Source organism: Leiobunum rupestre, chromosome 9 (assembly GCF_980474605.1).
Source record: "Leiobunum rupestre chromosome 9, qqLeiRupe1.1.hap1, whole genome shotgun sequence".
Classification (NCBI taxonomy): Eukaryota; Metazoa; Arthropoda; class Arachnida; order Opiliones; family Sclerosomatidae; genus Leiobunum; species Leiobunum rupestre.
The window spans coordinates 13,063,469-13,083,015 of record NC_143392.1 but is presented as its reverse complement, the minus strand read 5'-3'; the positions used below and the strand labels follow the sequence as shown (position 1 = coordinate 13,083,015).

The window sequence follows — 19,547 nt, the reverse complement described above, 5'->3', positions numbered from 1 at the left end:
TTTGTATCCCGTCGTGTGAACAATTACCGTTGCGCGTCCCAGCGTTTCAGATCGCTTCGGCTGAACCACTTCGTCAACCATTTTGGCAGCGACTCGTAACGTCATCGAGTCGGTTATTGTGAACCATGAGCCTTTTTTTCTTTTCCAAAAATCGTCAATCATGAATTTTTTTTCGACTAATAAAATTTTTATGCCTTTTTGAAAATGTCTCGCAACTTTTTGTCTATTTGTTTAAAAAATACAACAAATTTCTTCTGGGTGCATTCATTTTTAATTAGAATGTTTTGAAACGTCACTCAAACGCGTGAGCAGACGAACTTATAATTATATTTCTACAGGATGTCTTCATTTGATCGGCCCATGCATTTTTCTCAAACACTATACCTTCTAGAAATGTGAAATTTTCAGTATGTACTCTCTCGGTGGAGATCGTAGTTATTTGTGAATTTCAGAAAAATCGTGAAATTTTTCACGGTTTTAGAATTTGTAGTTTTTGAACGCTAGGTGGTAGATGAAACGTTTCAATAAGTAAGTTGTATAGCATACTCGAAAACCTTTAATGGAGTTGGTATGGTCGAAATCGTACATTTTGTCACTGAAATAATAGGTCATGAAAAATAACAAGTTGGTACTACCCAAATGTTTTTACGCCTCATGTTATTGTAATGATTGTCTGTGAAAAATGAACATGTTTTGAACGAAATCATTGTTTTACTTTTACAAATTAAGTGTTAGAACAAGTGCAATTATTATAATAAGGAATTACAGAAAGTGTTTTACAAATACGGTTCAATAATGCCACCGTCCGCGATGAAGCATATTCTGGAATGAGCCGCGGACCATATCTGGTGTAACGAGTTGGAACGCTGCAATGATTTTCTGGCGCAAGTCGTCTTCGCTAGTGACTGGCGTCTTGTATACTTTCTCCTTGACGAATCCCTACAGGTAAAGGTCCAGCGGTGTCAAATCTGGGGACCTAGGAGGCCATCGCACTGCACCATTCTTCCCAATCCAACGCTCAGGGAACTCGGTGTTGAGGTAATGCACCACATGTCGTTCCTGGTGAGGAGGTGCACCGTCATGCAAGAACCAAAGGCAGGTCGACTAAAGGGACATCTTCCAATGCTTCTGCTACCTCATTTCGTAGAAAAGCCAAGTAGCTCACCCCATTAAGCCAATTCGGAAGAAAAAATAGCACAATGACGCGATCTCCTAGTAGACCTGCCCAGAAGTTTAAACGGAATTGTACTTGATTTTGATGTGGAAATCTCCAGTGCGGATTTACATAGCTCCACATATGGTTATTCTGACAGTTAAATGGGCCGTCCCTTCCAAAGAAACACTCGTCGGACGCCAGGATCAAACGGAAGAAATCTTCGTGGGCATCCGCCATGGTACTGAACCAGTTACCGAAATCCAACCTAAAGCGCTGAATACCATATCGCGAAGTGCTTGGTGGAGCGTGGCACGAAATGGGTGAAATTTATGGTGGTTAAGGACACTCCAGACATAATATTTTGACAAGTACCAAATCGGAGCATGCCATTCTTATACTTGCTCGAGGGTAAGCGACAAAGTAGGCGATGACTGTGTCTTCCATATTAGTGTTATGACGTCCAGGTACGCGGAATCTGGGATTCACATTGCCGTCTCCTTCGAAGTCAGCAACAACTCGGAGATTAGCGTTTTGATTTGGTTGACTGTCAGGATATAACATTTGAAACAACCGACTTGTTAAACGTGCGTGTCGATGACCATCACCGTAGTATAACTCAACCATCCTGGACCGCTGTTCACGAGTATAGCGATTCATACTTTTTTACCGGATTACGTAGAGACAATGTTTTTCAAACAAAGCGGGGGCACTTTAAATACTAAACAGACCCACATTTTAAACGAATCAGAAGTGCAAAAAAAAGCTTCCGGAAATTCAGTTAGCATAAATTAGACATTTTGTAGACCCTAAAACCTACTTTTTCTTGTTTAATAAAAAACACCAACTTTTTGTCCCTAGAAAACGTGTGCGGGGTCCTATTGTAATTCCTTATACAATTGCACTTGTTCTAACACTTAATTTGTCAAAGTAAAACAACGATTTGGCTCAAAACATGTTCATTTTTCACAGACAATCATTACAATAACATGAGGCGTAAAAACATTTGGGTAGTACCAACTTGTTATTTTTCATGACCTATTATTTCAGTGACAAAATGTTCAAAAACTACAAATTCTAAAACCGTGAAAAATTTCACGATTTTTCTGAAATTCACAAATAACAACGATCTCTAACGAGAGAGTACACTGTATACTAGTAGTATAGAAATATAATTAGATAATATATAATACTACACATGCCCAATTTTATTCAAAACTCACTGGAAATCAAACGTGTGAACAAAAAGATTTCCAAACGCTAAGAACCGCAGCGAGATCGAAACGAGGCAAAACGTTTCCGAGGATATGTGTGAACGTGCCTTATATGTTAGCATGGAGCTAGTTATCCATGGGTGTAGCAAAGTTATTGTAAAACTGGAAAGCGAATGACTTTTTAAGCTGCGTTCACCCTTTGCCTTGACATCGATTCAAATCGATTCAAATGTTTCGAGTTATGTGAACCATGCTAAATCGTTTTAAACCGGTTCAAAAGTTAAAAAGTGTAAACTTTTCGTCCCGGTGTAAGCGAATTATTTTCGGCTATATTTTTATGAAATATGGCCGCAAATGCCAGAAGCGACTTAAGGTAGCAATGGTTATCATATCGTAGCTTGATCGTGAGTGTGGCTGATGTTCGTTGCCATGGTAACGCGTATAGGGCGGCCATGACATTAAGATTCCCATCAATCATGTGATTATTTAGCAGAATCGTGTGGCGCTTAGTTTCGTGATCTGTGACGTGAAATTAATGATTTTAGTTATGAACTTATGACCATAAGTCTATAATATTGTTCCATAAGTTTGTCACTTTGGGGAGGCCCTAAATGGGTCGGAGTGTGCAATAACTGGTGGCTTTACCGGGGAGTCGGGGTCCGGCTCTTGTAACCCTCAAGGGCTGTGGCGCACTGGGAGATGTTAGCTCCGATCAAATGGTCCACCTCCGACTTCGGTCAGGTTTGAGCTGGATACTGAGCTTCGGCTCAGGCTAACGGAGAGGGTCCGTGCAAACTGGCCGCCTCGGCAGATTGGGTAACCTGCTGTGGGGCGGCGATCCTCCGTATGAGGGCACGGCGGTCCTGCTTCCCGGCCTTTTGGAGTAACACCGGGATCTCCGGTGCCAGCTGTGTCGGGTTACTTGGGCTGCTGTGTGCCCGTCGTTCCCCTTTAGGCGCTCTCTCCAAAGGGTTTGACTCCTTACCTACGTAGGTAGGGTGTCGGCCGGAGTTGCTACAGCATCCACTCTTACTCCCACTGCTGTGTGCGAAGTGGGAAATGGTCCACCCAGTGCTGCACCTTCTGCTGGGTTGAGTGGCTTGCGTCTAAGGTGCGACCATCAGTAGTGGGGTTCTGCTACCCATGCTGGATTTGTCACCGGTCCGGGCTGAGGGGACGCTGGCGTAGGGCACTATGATCATAGACCTCCGGTGGTATGGTCTTTGTTACTAGGTACACCGGGCTATAAATTCTGACACACTGTCACTTTGGGGAATATTTTACTTAGAGCTAGTAACGGAGTCACGTCATCACAAACAAAATCTCTCCCTAGCGAGGCGCTACGTGTGACGCGTTAGCAAGCGGATGCAAAACGGGGACGAAGCCCGTAATGCAGTCTGTCTTGTGAATAGCTCTCAGTAAAACTTTTGCATGTGAAGAATAGGAATTAAGTGTTATGTAACTATAGAGAGTGTCACACTTAAGTAACAATATTACACACTTATGTTATGACGTATGCCTACGAAGCAACGAGCAAGCTCCCAAGTCCCAATAATATTTCCTGACGAGGCCTATAAAAAGGCTTTAAATTCCGTTTGTTACTTTTCGTACTAAAATGTATATGAAAATTAAAAATTGGTAACCGATTTTAGAGACCTTGTCTTAATAAATGCGTTAGTTTTTCAGTGTTTTGTTTAAAGGCCCACAATATCTTTTGAAAAAATCACGCCAAATTTCATGTAGCTCGTCCCCTTCCGTTACCTGACTCAGGCATACCTTCCCACTTCAAAAAACACCAATTCAAATGATTCGGTGGCCCTTTAACCTTGGATTAATAATAGTAGTTCCTACCTGGATATATCACTCTATCGTTCCGCGTGCATTTGCTAAGTGTTTGTTACGGGTTCTGTCTTGTAGAAGGCTACGTGTTACGGGAGTTTCGGAAATTCTCCGTTAACTTCGCCGAAGCGGCGCTGCTGTTGCAAAATCCATTTGCTATATATATCCAGGTAGGAACTACTATTATTAATCCAAGCTTTAACTTAAAGATAGTTAAAATAATGGACACAGTATCGTTTGAATTTAAGTAATTGGTTTAGTAAACGGAGTCTATAAGCCCTGCTTAGAATCATTATTTAAAAAGCAGGTCTGATACTCACTTACACAGTAGAATTTAGTGAGTTTAGTGACTAACAATTTTAACAAGTTGGCAAGCCAAAATATACCTCTCCTCGGAAGAATTGTCCCTAGTGGTATTAATCTCTCGAGATAACCCTTAAAGATATATCTCCGCAATTCGGAGTTATTTACTAAAAACGTAATCCCGGTTCATTCCCGCCCGGTATAAAATTTTAATTTTAATTTAAATAATTTATTCAGAATAATATAAATTAAGTAGTTACAACAGCGAGTTAGACGTACTAAAACAATGCACAATTGAATTTAACCCTATTTACAGAACAAGTTTATCGGTTAAATATAATACGAAGCAAATTATAAATAATTAATTAATTTTAAATTCAATATAATTCACAAAAGCGTAAAATGTTGTTGAAAAAAAATTTACAAAAGTGTAAAATGTTGTAGGAAAAAAATTGACGTCAATAACTTTATAACAGCGTAAAGGACTATCGCTTAGCTGTTTTTTAAAAACACCGAAGCTTAACAAGCGTCGGTGGCTGAGGTGTTCGAGTAAATCTCTCCACGCAGCAGACCCGGGTTCGATTCCCGGCCGGCGCCATTAAATCGCAAATAGACACTAATAGCGTTTTCCATAGGGAACCTCCGAGTGTGATCCGGATTTGTTGAATGACGTCACTGCTCTCTGTAGGAGGCGCTCGGAGGATTCGCCCTGGTAGCTCCCAATGAAATACGAAACGTTTTCGGAGCACTCTTTTGTTTCCCTCCGACTCTTGAGTTGGGGCAGCCGGGAGCACTCCGGGAGCAGTCCGGGAGGGAGTACCTTGGTCAATGGAAGACGATTTTCCCTCTCGGAGTTGACCCTTTTTTTCCAATGGAATACGGTTTTGATTTTGGAGAACTCCGGGAGTGCTCGGAGGTTCCCAATGGAAAACGCTATAAGACGAATACCGTGAACAATTGGTGGAAACCCTGCCATTGGAAGTTGAGAGGTTGTTAAACACTCAGCATTCGGTCCGTCCCAAAAGTTGGAGAGAAAATGCACGTACACACAACCAATACAAACATAACACAACCAACACTAACATAACACCCACAACCGTCATAACACAAACTAAACATTCACACCCTACACATAAACATTAAAATAACGTAATATCCAATCAAACTGCATCCACACTGTCGCGACGGTGAGCGTAAAACCATCAAAAACAAACCCAACCGTATTGTAATTCGTTAACGCTCACCGTCAAACGGTGGTTTTGCCATCCGTTAGACTTCGCAACTGCGAACGCGGTGATTTCAACACAAAGCGTACGCAGTGATTACACTTTGCCCCGAAAATGCGTACGCGTTCGCAGGACACACCCACCCACAGACACGGTGATTGTATAACCCCTCCAGGTTACAAAGTACCCTCGGAGAGATAAAAAGTGATCGAAAAGTGACTGAAAATCTACCAAAAATGGAAAAAAATAACTGTTTTATTTGCGTTTTTGGACTAGTTACACAACCAAAATAGTAACTATATAACCATAGAAGTTATATCACTTTTGTTTTTTTATCTATTCGCTTTTGAATGGCGTCAGCCGATTTCTTTTCAACTTCTAAAACTAATTCCACTTCTACAAAGTTTTTATCACTAATAGCTTTTTTCAACGGCTTATTTGCTAATTAAAAAAAAAGCGAACGGAGTTTGATTTTGTTTTATTATTTGTAAAAAAAGGGGGTTGTAAGACAGTTTTCTAACGTTCAATTATAAGGAAATCTAAAAATTCGAAAAAAGTTATAAATAGCAAAAGTGGATATTAATATTTAATATCCACTTTTGTAAATACCTAACTAATATTGAGAAAAGTGACTTAGTGACAAATTTAAAAAAAAGTGATTTTAAGTGAGAAAAGTGACTCAGTATCAAGCCTGAAAAAGAATGGATTTTAAGGTTCGAGTAGACTAATGGAAATTGGACACATTGCGTGTTAGATGCTGCTGGCGCAATTGAATTATAAGAATAACGATAATAAAATTTACAAAAGCCTAACTTTGAATGTTTTCTTTTCCTTTTTAATTTCATAGAATTCATAAATGAGTACATACAGAAATAATAAAACATCTGCTATACAAGACCGAGAAATGAAACTATTAGCAGCACTCCTTTTTTTATCATTTTTATAGTTGCTGCGAAGATATTCGGGAAATATCATCCCATATAATAATTTAATTTCTTTACGCAAAAGGCCTCAATTCTCGACTTTTATATTTTTGTTATTATATAATAAAGACTTCCTTCGTATTAATTTATATAAAGCCGAAGCTTGTATATATATATTTTTTTTCAAGAGCATTATAATAGTACGCGAGAGAGAAAAAAAGGTAGCAAAGTGGAAGAAATGCAAGCGAAATAACCTAAAAAATAAATTTCTATACATTCTAATATACACATTATTAAGATTTCAGCTCCCAATAAATGCGCTTAAAAGATTACTACAAAAATAATTCGTTAATAACCTTGATAGAGTTCAAATAAATACCAGTTAACACTAAACCAGGCTCGGCCATTTTGTTTTTAATTTTTTTGCACGATAGTATCCACATATCACGCTCACTCTCGTATTAACACTTACACACGGTGATTTTTTTTATGTTTGAGAATATTAAAAAAATTGGGTGAACGTAGTGGATGGGTGGTTTGACCCTGATAATATCCTAGTTTTGACCAAAATTTACCAGCAGAAAAAGGAACTGTCCTTAATAGCTCGCGGAATATTCAAAATTTAGCTGAATCTTTTGAAACGTATATAAATCCCCATTTTTTTATATTTAAATTTTGCAGTTATTTTTTGTGAATCACACGCAGATTTTATTTTTTATGAGGCGAAGCTAAATTTAAGCGATTAAAGAGATAGAAAAGAATTTTTTTTATTCTCTTGACTAGTTTTGCACTTTTTTTTTAAGATATTCGATCTGGTGAGTGTGTGAGCTTGTTTTATATATATATATAACGTTACACCTATTGCATTGACGCCCTTAATACAAGTATTTGCCTTCCTTTTTTATACCGTAAAAAATTAAAGAAATAAAACTCTGACTATACATCTATATAAAACAACAAAACAACGGTGTTATATTTTTTTAGGGCAAGGTGGGTTGTGATAACTATTTCGGCGAGGAATGAAATACTGGTTGGAGGGGAGAAATGCATATTTCTATATAATACCGACAACATTTTTGTAAACGATTTCGGAGTGGGCAATTTTTTTCTAAGACTTTCTTCGTTATAAATTAGACCTGCTTGGCAGCGAAAAATTGGCTTCCCCACACTCTTGGTTTGAATTATAGGTAATGCCAATTGTTGAAATTGTAGAAACTCAATAAGTTTTTTGTTTTAACGTTGGAAAAAGCGCGATTCAAATGAATAAGGGTGACTCCTGTCCAGTCAAAAGGCGAAACATTGACGTGGGCATAGTCTTCATGAGTATCTATTAAATATGAAAGATTTTTTGTACTTTTCACATATTAGAAGATAATTTGTGTTCTATTCAGGCGCAGCTCCAGAGGGGAGCCCATGAAGACCAAGAACCCTCCCCCACAAAATAGTTGATATTTGACAACTGTTACGACCTCCCACCTCAAATCTTTGTCTGGAGCCATGCCTGGTTCAAATTGCACAAGTTTGCATAGTTTTATCTTAGAAAATTAAAATGAACGGCATATAGGCTAATTTTTCTTCAATAGGCCTCAGGTTTCCATTTTCAAGTGTTAACCATGGAAATGTGGAACAAAAACAAGTAGGTCTACGAATCGAGTATTACAAACTAAAACATACCTCTCCAACAGAAGTTGCTAGAAGATTGACAATCTTCTCATGTGGAACAGCTACCACACTCTGTCCATTGATCTCAATGATACGGTGGCCTACACGAACTCCTCCTCTTTCCGCAATTCCCCCTCGTAATAGACTACATATCTACAAAAAAATTAAAAGTAAAAATAAATACACCTAAAAAACAATGAAGTCAAAGAGAAAAGTAGAAAAACCTACCACTCCATTTTGAACGCTAAATCCTAGTTGATATTTGGTATCAGGCCTTTTAATTTTAACTTCTACGACAGGGGCACATGGAACAACAGTCAGCTTCACAACAGTCTGGTTTTTAGTGTTCTGTAAAAAGGCGTTAATAATTTAATAAATTTCCACTAATTAAATGGCCAAAGTGAACAAAGTTGTACTTTAATATAGTTCTGGCACGTGGATAGTGGCAAGCCAACAAGGCTAACCCCATTTATGGCAATGATCTGATCCCCAATGTTTAGCTGCCCGCATCTCGCAGCTGGTCCCGTTTGGGCCATGTTCGCTATCACTACGGTGGGTAACATGGATCCCCAACCCGATTCCACAATCACCATTCCCAAGATCTCCCCTTTTTGTTTGGGCACAACCACCTGCAAAAAAGGGTTATGTAAACTCACTAAGACTTATTTTCCTTCGTATCATATACCTCTTTCTGTTTTTCCTTCTTAGCAAACATTTCTAATTCATTTCCAAAAATTTCCTGAGAATTAAGTACTTCTTGATAGTCCATTTCTTTCACAAAACTGGAATCTTCGATTCCATTTGCTTTCAGAAATTCCATGTAAGCTACTTGAAAAGCTTGCCCAATGGATTGCGCGATAAATTGGGCCTGTAGAAACCAAAATTAATAACCACATCTCTAGGTTTTCAACCAAAAATTTATTATTTATATATTTACTTCTTCGGATTCAAACACGTGGCATATCATTTTAGGAGTCCTTTTAGCTTTCGCATCAGACACATCCTCGGAACTGCTCAAAATTCTTCTCCTGGCCATAAGTACTACCAAATCTCCAATATCCGCAATGTAGGATATGGTCCTCAAAGAGTGGTCCATCATAATTTCCTGAAATGCAATTGAATTATAGTGAAATATTTTTGACAACTGTCATTAATTGGTGTATATAAAAAACCTTTACTTTGAGATCTGTATTTAGAACCATAATTTTTTCAGTTGATATAAAAAGATCTACTTCAGTGCTAGGTTGAGCTTCTCCTTCAGGTGCCTAGTTATTTTTCATTAGTTAGTGAAAAGATATGAAGTTTTATAGCTTAAGCACTAAAATTATCATAAATTTAAAAAGAAAACTATTCTAGTTTGAACTCACCAAAGACTAAATCAAAGCAGCAATAAAGTTATTTTAGTAATTAATACAATGTATAATGTATAATTTACCTAACAGACTAACTACATGATTAAAAAAGTCTCACTTTAATACGGGATACAGCTTCTTCCGCTTGCATCATCCGCGTAGCTTTGGTGGGTTGACCTTCGCAAACGAGTTGAGTTGATCCCAAATAGCGGGCACGGAACAAGACCCCCTCGATCAAAACTGCTGGTTCATGTACCAGGACTAATATTAAAAAATAATTATTATGGAATTAAAAAATGTAAAGATAAATCCAACGAAAAAAATCCAAAAAAGCAAATGTAAATCATAAACTAAACCAAACTAAGCAATAACAAAAGTGTTAGTTATTCACTCTGATATTTTTCCAAATAAAACTCACCCCGAAAGAAGAGCCATTAAATATATGTAGAATTCCAACACCGCCAGATAATTTAAGTGTAAGAATGAAAAGAGAAAGATGGAAAAGTTGGGGAAAAACAATAGACACAAACGTGAATTTTACAGTGCACACAACATATTAGAGGAAACAGACTCTTAAGGAACAAATATCCTTAAAGGAATGCTATTTGACTTTAATTTTATTCAACGTATAATAGACTCTTCCAAGTCTTAGAAATAGGTCTGGAAAGGGAGAAAGGCAATTTCTGACCTTCTTTGGAAGCACTTTTCTTCTTACTGGAATTTCCATTCCCTCCTGCATTCTAAAAATATAAATACACACCAATTAAATAATTCAGTTAATTGATGTTGAAGGTTATTTCCATTGCATCGTACTTTTTCATCGTTAAAACTTTTTTCTTCCGCTCTTTGAGCTCCTAAAAGTCTGTCAGTTTCTTGGTCCGTATCACACTCGTCTGAATCAAGTAATATTAGAAAAATAGCCATTATCAGAAGCAAGTACTTTCGCCTTTATAATAAATAGAGGAATTACTTAAATTACCATCTTCAGGGGGATGTTCAGGTAAGCCATCCGGTCTTTCTTCACCACCAGCACCAGCGGGTTGTGATAATCTGCAAAAATTTCCATGATATATATGATTTCAACAGTAATTAGAAAACCAGTTAATTTACCTAGGAATCCACACAGGTTGCGAAGGTTCTTCTGGAGGAGATTCCACCGACGGATTCATTAAATGCACACTTTTGCTCATCTGAATAGCGTGTTTAATTTCCCTAATAACATCATTGACTGTTTCTCTAGGCAGAGGAGCTGACACTGAATGTCGACGTTTCTCTGGGCTGCTCCCTAAGCTACTTTCGTCATCAATTACATTTCCATCCATGCCAAGCATTCCAGAGCGGTCTATAAGAGTAGAAAAACTTTAATACAAAGTTTGGAAAAAATTTTGTATGCAATTTAAATTAATAACCTTCGAAATATCCCAAATCTGATTCTTGTAGCTGATGATGAAACTGCTGAGAAGCGTTGGACATGTGTTTCCTTAAGTACTCCTCCACTTTAAACTTATTTTGAGCACTTTCAGATTTGTGCGTAGATCTCTTAGATATTTCTTCTTCAATTTCATCTATCTGTTGTTTCATCATGGCCAAAGCTGGATTGCTGTTGGTCAAATGGCCATTGTTTTTGACTAGATTCCTGTTAGCTTTGTTAGGGCACCAATTAACTCCGTCACGCAGACCTCTTGTACTACAGTTCTCGTCTTCTTCCTCATCTAACCCGTCTTCCCTACCTAACCTCCCGTGAGAGGAAGGATCTTCCCCGTCACTACTATGACCACTAGAAAGTCCATCTTCAAGAATAGGCATACTACTAAGTAATCTTCCGCTTGAGTTGAGACTTCCTTCAAATGATACTTCACTTTCCACATCATTGCTATCACAGTCAGTGGTTTCTGGCGAAAGCGTGAAGTTGCGAGTGTTATCTACTTGTTCCCCTACTTCAGTTTCACCCAAGTCCTCAGTGCCAGGGAATGTGCTAAGAGATTCTCTATCCTGCTCAGTGTTTCCGCCACAAGCTAGATCAACCCCCAATGTATGTTGATGAACCCGTTCGTGTAAAAGCATCAGACCTCTTTCATTTGGTAAATAAACTAGGGAAGGGTTTTCCTCTTCATCCAGAGGCACACCTTGATCGTTTTTAGCTACCATAGATTGACAAAGCTCATCATCTTCCATGGTCCCGTTACTTCCAGTAGTGTTATTGTTGTAGCGGCAGTAAGTAGATTTTGGAGAATCTTGATAAGCCAAATCAGAAGATTGTGCCAATCTTTTACCTATATAGGAATTTCCCGCATTTACTCTGTATAACCGATACTCCAAATCATCAAATTCAGGCTCATGAAATGTTCCCTGATGAGAAATTTTAGAATTATCTCTGTGGTGACCATCTTCATCATGATCACAATCCAATGATGAGTTAGCATCGTCATTAGGTAAATAACAGGCATCATTATCACCCATACCGAAAGAATTCAGATAGTAAGCGTTAAGAATGGGAACTGTAGCAAAATTTTCCATCTGTTGGGATTGACAGCTGTCAGATGGGGAGCTGGGATGATCACTTTCTTCATTTTTCTGTCGTCCCTCGTCCACTTTAGTGGTGTTTTTCCCAATTGACGTTTCCTTTAAAACCCTGTGAGGATAACCGGGACGAGGGCCGTAACGTCTAGGAGACCCGTCATATTCAGCAATTGGCAAATTGCCAATAACCCGCGCTATTTTTTCACCAACCGACGGTGATTGAGGTTGAGAATCACTTCCATTTCCAGTATCGGATAAATGCTGAGCTAAAGGTTTACTCTTTTGTTGTAGAAAAGCACTAAGTTCAGTACCAGTAAAAGTTTGTGACTGTTGAGGAATAGGTTGAGGAGTTGTTGGTCTCAAGGAGTTACAAGTACTGTTTTCATTCACACCATGTATGAGATGTGTTTCTTGAAGTCCGATAAAAGGAACAGAGGAAACAGTTGCATCGCTATTTGAAGGGATAGAGTTACGTTCATTTGTAGACTCAAAACGTTTATCAGTCAATTCCCCTATATCATCGTAAACTACTTCCGCATTCCTGACAGTTGTTTCATAAACAAGTTGTCCGGAAGGTAGCTCTTTAGGCTCTTCCAGAGTAGACCCAGCTTGAGAAGAAGTAGATCCGTAAGTTTTGCCATTTACATTAGATTTTCTTGGCTGAGACCACTGTTCAGAGTTGATCTTTGAGTTTTCATTTTTATTAGCGGAGCTTTGAAGACTACAAATGTATTGAACAAAATTGTCATCATAGAGTACTTCTCCACTGAAGCGTTTCACTTCTTCAGTGGGAGTATCGCAAGCTAAATGTGGTGGAGGAGGTGGATGATATATAACTTCATCACTATGGCGTTTCTTTGAAGGTTTACTTCTGCTTTTACTAAAAATTTCTCTACCACCGGCAATTTCTATTCTACTTTCCCTTAAGCAGGCTGCGGTACGAGAATTGATATGATAGCCTACATCTAAGTCCGGATTGTAAATAAGCCGGTGACCTTTATCACTTCTACAACCATCCACGCTAGAGTCCTTATTCATTTCTCCAGAATGAAGATCGTAACTACTAAGAATAGCAGAGTCATGGTTTGCTTCTGAATATTGAGATTTATGCTTCTTTCCATCCGACATTTTCTTCTGATTCACTATTGAACCCGTGGTTTCAGTATTGGAATTGAAATTATCTTCTCTGGAATTACTATTGGCTCTATCGGAGAAAATTAAAACAGTATCGGAGAAAACTTTATTCTGATTGACATCACTACCGGTTGACTGGGTATAACGAGGGCGACACTTAGGAAAAAGCCTATTGATTTCTTCGTTGTCACTACTTTGTTCTGAAGAAGGCTGTTCAACAACTTTGGCCATGGTGGAAGGCAATCACTCCTTGACCACCCCCATCTAAGCCGAATTCCTGAAGGATAAAAAGAATTCCAGGCATTTTGACCAAAGTAATGGGCTGAAACACACGAAAATAAAACTTAAAACCTAATTAGTTTCCCTAAATTAGCCACCCAGATGAGTACGAATCCTTAGATTGTACAAATTAAGCAATAAAGGTGCCTTGTGATACGGTTTGCAAGTTTATAGCCGCATTAGCATGTAACGGTAGTCTGGGTGACAGTAGGTCAAAATAGTTTCAAGACATATGATACAATAAAAAGCAATGATACTTGCATTATTAAATTAGACAAGAGTGCTTGAGTATAGACTAAATCAAAATTGTTTAGTTAAATAAATCACACAATACTTTTCCCTAAAAGTTCAGTCACCTTTTGGTTAGATACAAAGTGAAAAGTGCAGGCACTGCAACTTAGCCAATCAAAGTGGAAAATAAACCTTAACAAAATGCAATAAATTTATCCCATGCTTTAAATAGCTAAAAACATTTGCATATGTTGCACACCAATAATTTCATTCCTACTAATCGGTAATCAGGGAGTGTCAGTCAAGAGACAAGGCTAAAGAATACAACACCACACTAAGAATATCATTGGTTATCTTACTGGCTCGAGAAGAGGACTAGATGATTTTTCGAAATAAAGAATACACTCTCCTAAATCAATCTTATTCACTAGTATAAAAATATAATTACCTTATTAATTTATTAATTACATTTGTCAAAAAATTATACAATCAATCGTACTCCAAATACACGGCATCCAGCCATCCACCATACTTTTGTTACGTCACTAGCCTGTGACTGAATTTTCAATCCCCCAGTCATGACACCCCCACGGCTAGCTTTTGTAACAAGGCATTTCGCAGTTACATGATTTTTTTCCGAGAAAAACAAGGGAAAATACGCTTTTGGAGCGAAATTGGATCATCAAAATTTTTTAATTTCATTTATGAAAATACTTTTGAATTAAGAGCTCCAAATCTCGACTTATCTCAAATTGACGATAGTTTAGAGTTAAATGGCTATAGTTCCGTAGGGCAAAAAATACTAAATACATTTAAGAGAGTTATGTTATATTTTCTTTTTCCGTAGGCTATAACTAAAAATTACTTAAAAAGTAATTTTAAGGCTTTTCTTCCGGTAAGCGACGAGAAGCCTTATAATTACGTGTTTAAGTAATTTTTAGAGTGCCGTTGTTGGAACACTTCTACAGAGTAATGGCATTGCTACGTCACACGACGTCAGCCATGCTTTTTCCTATTCATAAACAATTCGCGCCCACAATGGCGGCCATGGCCAAAGCTACGGAGTGCTTCTACTCTGCAGTGGCAAATAGGTCAAAATTTGGCTAAATTGTTTTCTTATGGAAATATATGAAAAATAATTATAGCGAAACACATGCTAGAATGATTTTCCTTGTAAATTTTGTATCCATAACAAAAATAAACACCAAAATTCAAATATTAATTTAAAACGAAAATCCGCCACGACCCCAAGGAAATATGGTCCGAGTAAAAAAAAAGAAGTTTGAAGGATAAAAATCACTCTTGAGACTTGTCCTCGGGGGACGGTACAACTTAAAAAAGCTGCCGGCGTGTTAGGAAAACAAATATATACGAAAACATGCGGAGTTTAAATAAACTGTTCAATTGATTCGCGCGGTCGAGAATTATCATTTCTGAACACCCGCGGGATAGCTAGCTCGGATAGGGATCTGAGATGGTAAGAGCCGTCCTTGGAGATTCAGAATAAATAATAGGGTGAGCGGAAGGGATTTCTATCTCTCGGTCTCCAAAAGGATGGTCAACGCGTTTTGAGTCATTCATTCGAGTCGGACAATTTATAGGCTGCGAAAATATGGACCCGCATAATTGGGATTAAAAGCCGTGTTCGCGATTTAACTCTATATATTCCGAGATAGGTAGATTCCTTAAAACGACGCCTGAAGTCCTCCTACGTACTATGTACGTGTCGTAATCTAGGGTTATGGTGTCAATATCATCCCGAGCTCCCCTACCAGGAGAAGCGGCTACCTTCGGGCTTAATCTTTGTATACGTTGTCGGTTTTGGACAGCCATCCGAGACGGGTTGACTCATACTTATCGATTGGAGGATATTCGCGTTTCTTTCGTCTCTCTTCAGGTGTCGCTGACCGACGCGATCCATAAAGGCCCGTTTTCATGAGAGCGATTTGCGAGAAAAAGTCCAGCGATTTGCGAGAGATATGTTTAAAAGTCGCGCGAGAAAATGCCTTGGTGTTTTCATGATCGCGATATTTTGAAGCGAGTAGAGAGAAACCTCCGTGCGAGGGCGATTTTCGGAAAATCGCTCTCTTCTAACCAGAGTAGACTTTTTCGCGTCTCGCTTGGCGATTTTTACGGGACCTTCGGCACGTCACTAGTAACGTGGTTGGTTTCAGCCAATGAGACTGTACTTGCATTTCAAAATATTGCGCAACACAACCGGCTTGACAGGCGAGCCTTGAGATCGTTTGGCATCATATGGTCATTGTTTGTTTGGGGCTTGGGCCTTTAGCAAAATGGGAAGTGTAATAAAAAAACCCACAAAAGCCTTATTAAAAAAATATGTATTAAAAGAAAAGAGAGCGGAAGCGAAACAGATTGAAGTGGAAATATTAACGTTGATCGAGCTAATTAAAAATCATCCTTCAATTTGAGATACACGGACTGAAGAATATAGAAACAGAGACTTGGAACAATGCGCATCCATGGGATAATGTATCATCGAAAATGAAAGAAACAGGTAATTAAATAAGCCTAAAAATATGTTGGTCGTTGGGGGTAATAAATAAGTTATAATTCAAATTATGAAAATTATTAGTGGACGAATTAAAGAAAATATGGAAGTTAAGAGGCCATTTCGAAAATGTCACAATAACAAAAAGGAGACAAGAGTTTGATAAAGAACCTTTCAACTCTAGTTAAGTGGCATTTTTTCCAAATGCTTCTATTTTTAAAGGCTGTAGTGTCATGACGAGAGTGAGTATTAAATTTATTACGTAAAGATTTGATTTTAAAATTAATATGCTGTTAATGTTCATAACATCTTCCAATTATATTCGCGAAGATACCTGCGATGGGAATGAAAATATTGATGAATCAGTTTCTACAATAATGGAGCCAGAAGTAATAAATAATAATGATTTATATTGTGCATTTATTATTCATGTAATATCAAAGATTGTATTATTTACAGTTTTCCACCCAGTATCAAGGGATGCCATGTTAATCATTCCAGCTGTGAGTTCATTCCTTATTTTTACCTATACATTATAGTCTAATGCTTGTAGTGAAGCTCTGACCTGGGTTTTTAACATAGTGTAGTCACATTTTAAGCCTCTTGGGCCTTGTTACCCCGACCCTACATTCAGTGTGGCTACATAATTGGTTTTGAGGATATATTTATTATATCTATTTTAATTTTACTTTAGGGGTTTATTTTTCTTGTATATTTTGATATGGGATGTTTTTGTTAAAACCTTAAAATTATTAAATTTTCTGTAGGGTTGTTCTTAATTAATTTTTCTGTTTAAGGTTATTCCTATTGGTAACCAAGAATTTATGATTACTGAACTTGATGTCAGCCAAAATAAAGAAGTGAATAGTTCTCCAAGTTCCAATTTAAAAAACAAACCTGTATAAATATAAACCTCAAAAAAATAATAAAAACAAAGCTGAGATACAGGCTGTCTTCTTGACAAGTAATAATATAATATTAATTTATATTTTTAGAGAAATAAATGCATGTAAAAATGAGCCACAAACCTTTGGTTTCTTAATGTATGTCACTGAGCTTATGGATAATGTCCCATCAGCCGAGAAAAGAAAATGTCAAAATGACATTGTCAACATAATTAATAATTGCATAGATGATGAACTAAGGTTGACAAAACAGATCCCAGTGGCAAGATACTTATTTTAGCTTTTTAACGAACTGTTTACTCGTCTTAAATGAACTTGATTAATATTTACCTTAAAGTCAGAGCCAACATTAAACCTGGTGGAATTGGATCACTAATAACTTTTTGTTTATTTTTGGACCAACAATTGATAACAAATGGTTGAATTGTTTATGGTGTATGTTTTGAACATGGAAGCATCATGTTTTAAAAAGCATTAAAATTTTAGCATGGCAAATTGTCTTTGTATTAAATTTGTTTAACTTACCAATGTTTCATAATCCCCTTCCCAAATAAGATTTTTCAACCAGCTTTTAGGTGCATAGTTTATTTTCTTAATAAAAGTTAGATAATAACTTATTCGAAGAAATAAAAGTTTTTCTTCAAGAGCAATTTGAGCAACCTTCTCCTCCAGTTAAAGGCCGCCATTTTAAAAAAGGCAAAAAACGCTTTTCGGATGTTCTCGCAACAAAATATCGCCGTAATGAAAACGGAACGCTATCGCGATTTCCTAACTTGTAGTGATTCGCAAGCACGAAAAAATCGCCCGCGATATCGTTGAATTTTTTCCGCGCTCTCGCTTCCGAAAATCGCGAGAAAAATCGCCGTCATGAAAACGGGCCTTAAGGGTTTCCCGATATTACGTCGTTATCCCGAGCAAGCCGTTTCTCGTAGAGAGCGGAGGACGAACGCCAAACCGAAAAATATTCGCGATATGGACCAAATAGGATTGTAATATGCTGGAACCGAAATTCCAGTTATATTGGAGAACCCGAATGTATAATACAATTTCGATTACATCAAATCGTCGCCTGTGTTATTCCATCACGTTGCAAACCCTATACGTTTAAAAACCCATTACACTTAACTGAGAGGTTCAGCACCCAACCTCGTGATTGAAAACGTGTACGCCTCCACTATGATCTGTAGAATTTATGAAAACGTGTACGCCTCCACTATGATCTGTAGAATTTAAAAAATATCCTGTCGCTTCGATAGTAAAGTAAAATATTACATCTCTTACGAAGAAGAATCCATCTAGGACGTTAAAATATAACGTGTATACATTTGTAGGCTTGAGGCAATATTCAATGGGAATAATTTAGCATACACCCACATCACGGCGTGCATTACTTACTCCGCCTACTAAAATGTAAAAAGTATAAAATAGAGTAGTGTCAGTGCTACATCACGTAACGTCACCCATGCTTTTTCCTATAGAGAAAAAAACGCGCCTAAAATGGCGGCCATGGCCAAAGCTACGAGGTGATACTACTCTATACAGTGGATTTGCGAAGCAGACGATTTGTACTTTAAAAATAGCAAATTATCTGCTTGGCAGACGAAAATCTAGCAGTTTATGAGCAACGTAAGTTGAAAAAGACGGTGTCCGCAAACGGATAACGGTAATATTGGGAGTTGAACACTTCTCTCTCAGATGTATTTTATTTACTTTTGAGAAACCATGTCGTTTTCTTTAAAAGGAGTCGTTTAATAAAAATAATCTTCAGTTTTTATACGATGACGAGAACACTCTAATTTTTTTCTATATAGAACGATAAGGTATCGCGAAAGACAATGATGATAAATCCGGACGCCATGTGTCGACGTTTCCACAGGAACTTCGGCAAGTGACGTGAGGCCCAACTGCTCCAGGAACACGCTCTAAAAAAAAGAATGTCGGAACCTAGAACTATCCTACACGCACTTAATAGACAGTATAAGCTGTCTACGTCAAGAGCGGGAACTTCTAGGCATCCATCGAGCTTTGTAGAAGTTTGGCTCAACTAACAGGGTGGTTTTAATGGGAACGGGAGAATACTTCGACGGGGCTTGTTTTGGGATGGCGTCTTTAGCAGGTTGAGAGATCCATTACAGAGGAGGCTCCGTTTAAGTGATTTCGAACGACAAAAACTTCCATCTGTCATGGGATGATCCATGCGGAGATGAATCTCCATCATTTCTAAAAAATCGTTTCTATACAGTGGCATATAGGAGTGGCCGATGCGAGGGTGTACACTTCATCGACAAAACGTT

The 19,547-nt window shown here is 37.9% G+C and overlaps 1 protein-coding gene and 1 long non-coding RNA gene across 7 annotated transcripts; one reads left to right on the top strand and one right to left on the bottom strand.

Annotated features, from left to right (window-relative positions):
- Window positions 1-6,548: 6,548 nt before the first annotated feature.
- LOC149926597 (uncharacterized) lies at window positions 6,549-14,482 on the bottom strand. Of its 6 annotated transcripts, none has more exons than XM_090159411.1 (15): window positions 14,336-14,481; window positions 14,196-14,263; window positions 11,082-13,648; window positions 10,783-11,014; window positions 10,643-10,722; window positions 10,486-10,565; window positions 10,361-10,412; window positions 9,791-9,933; window positions 9,499-9,585; window positions 9,258-9,425; window positions 9,006-9,188; window positions 8,737-8,949; window positions 8,549-8,668; window positions 8,333-8,473; window positions 6,549-7,985 (listed from the first exon to the last, which is right to left on the bottom strand). In XM_090159411.1, exons 3-15 carry the CDS (start codon window positions 13,555-13,557, stop codon window positions 7,914-7,916), a joined length of 4,047 nt encoding a protein of 1,348 aa, XP_090015537.1. In that variant the 5' UTR covers window positions 13,558-13,648; window positions 14,196-14,263; window positions 14,336-14,481; the 3' UTR covers window positions 6,549-7,913. The 6 variants fall into 6 exon arrangements, with proteins under 6 accessions (XP_090015537.1, XP_090015538.1, XP_090015541.1 ...); XM_090159412.1 differs by having other exon boundaries at window positions 11,082-13,603; XM_090159415.1 differs by lacking the exon at window positions 14,196-14,263 and having other exon boundaries at window positions 9,791-9,912; window positions 14,285-14,482.
- Window positions 14,483-15,864: 1,382 nt separating this feature from the next.
- LOC149926596 (uncharacterized) lies at window positions 15,865-17,285 on the top strand. The gene is made up of 5 exons (XR_016474014.1): window positions 15,865-16,354; window positions 16,433-16,590; window positions 16,679-16,737; window positions 16,808-16,851; window positions 17,146-17,285. It is a non-coding gene; the product is annotated as an uncharacterized LOC149926596 (long non-coding RNA).
- Window positions 17,286-19,547: the final 2,262 nt, after the last annotated feature.

Coding starts and splice junctions, on each gene's coding strand:
- LOC149926597 (XM_090159410.1), bottom strand. CDS start 13,557: ATGGCCAAAGTTGTTGAACAGCCTTCTTCAGAACAAAGTAGTGACAAC. Junction 10,723..10,782: donor CAACCTGTGTGGATTCCTAG/GTAAATTAACTG, acceptor AAATTTTTGCAG/ATTATCACAACCCGCTGGTG. Junction 9,189..9,257: donor ACGTGTTTGAATCCGAAGAA/GTAAATATATAA, acceptor TGGTTTCTACAG/GCCCAATTTATCGCGCAATC.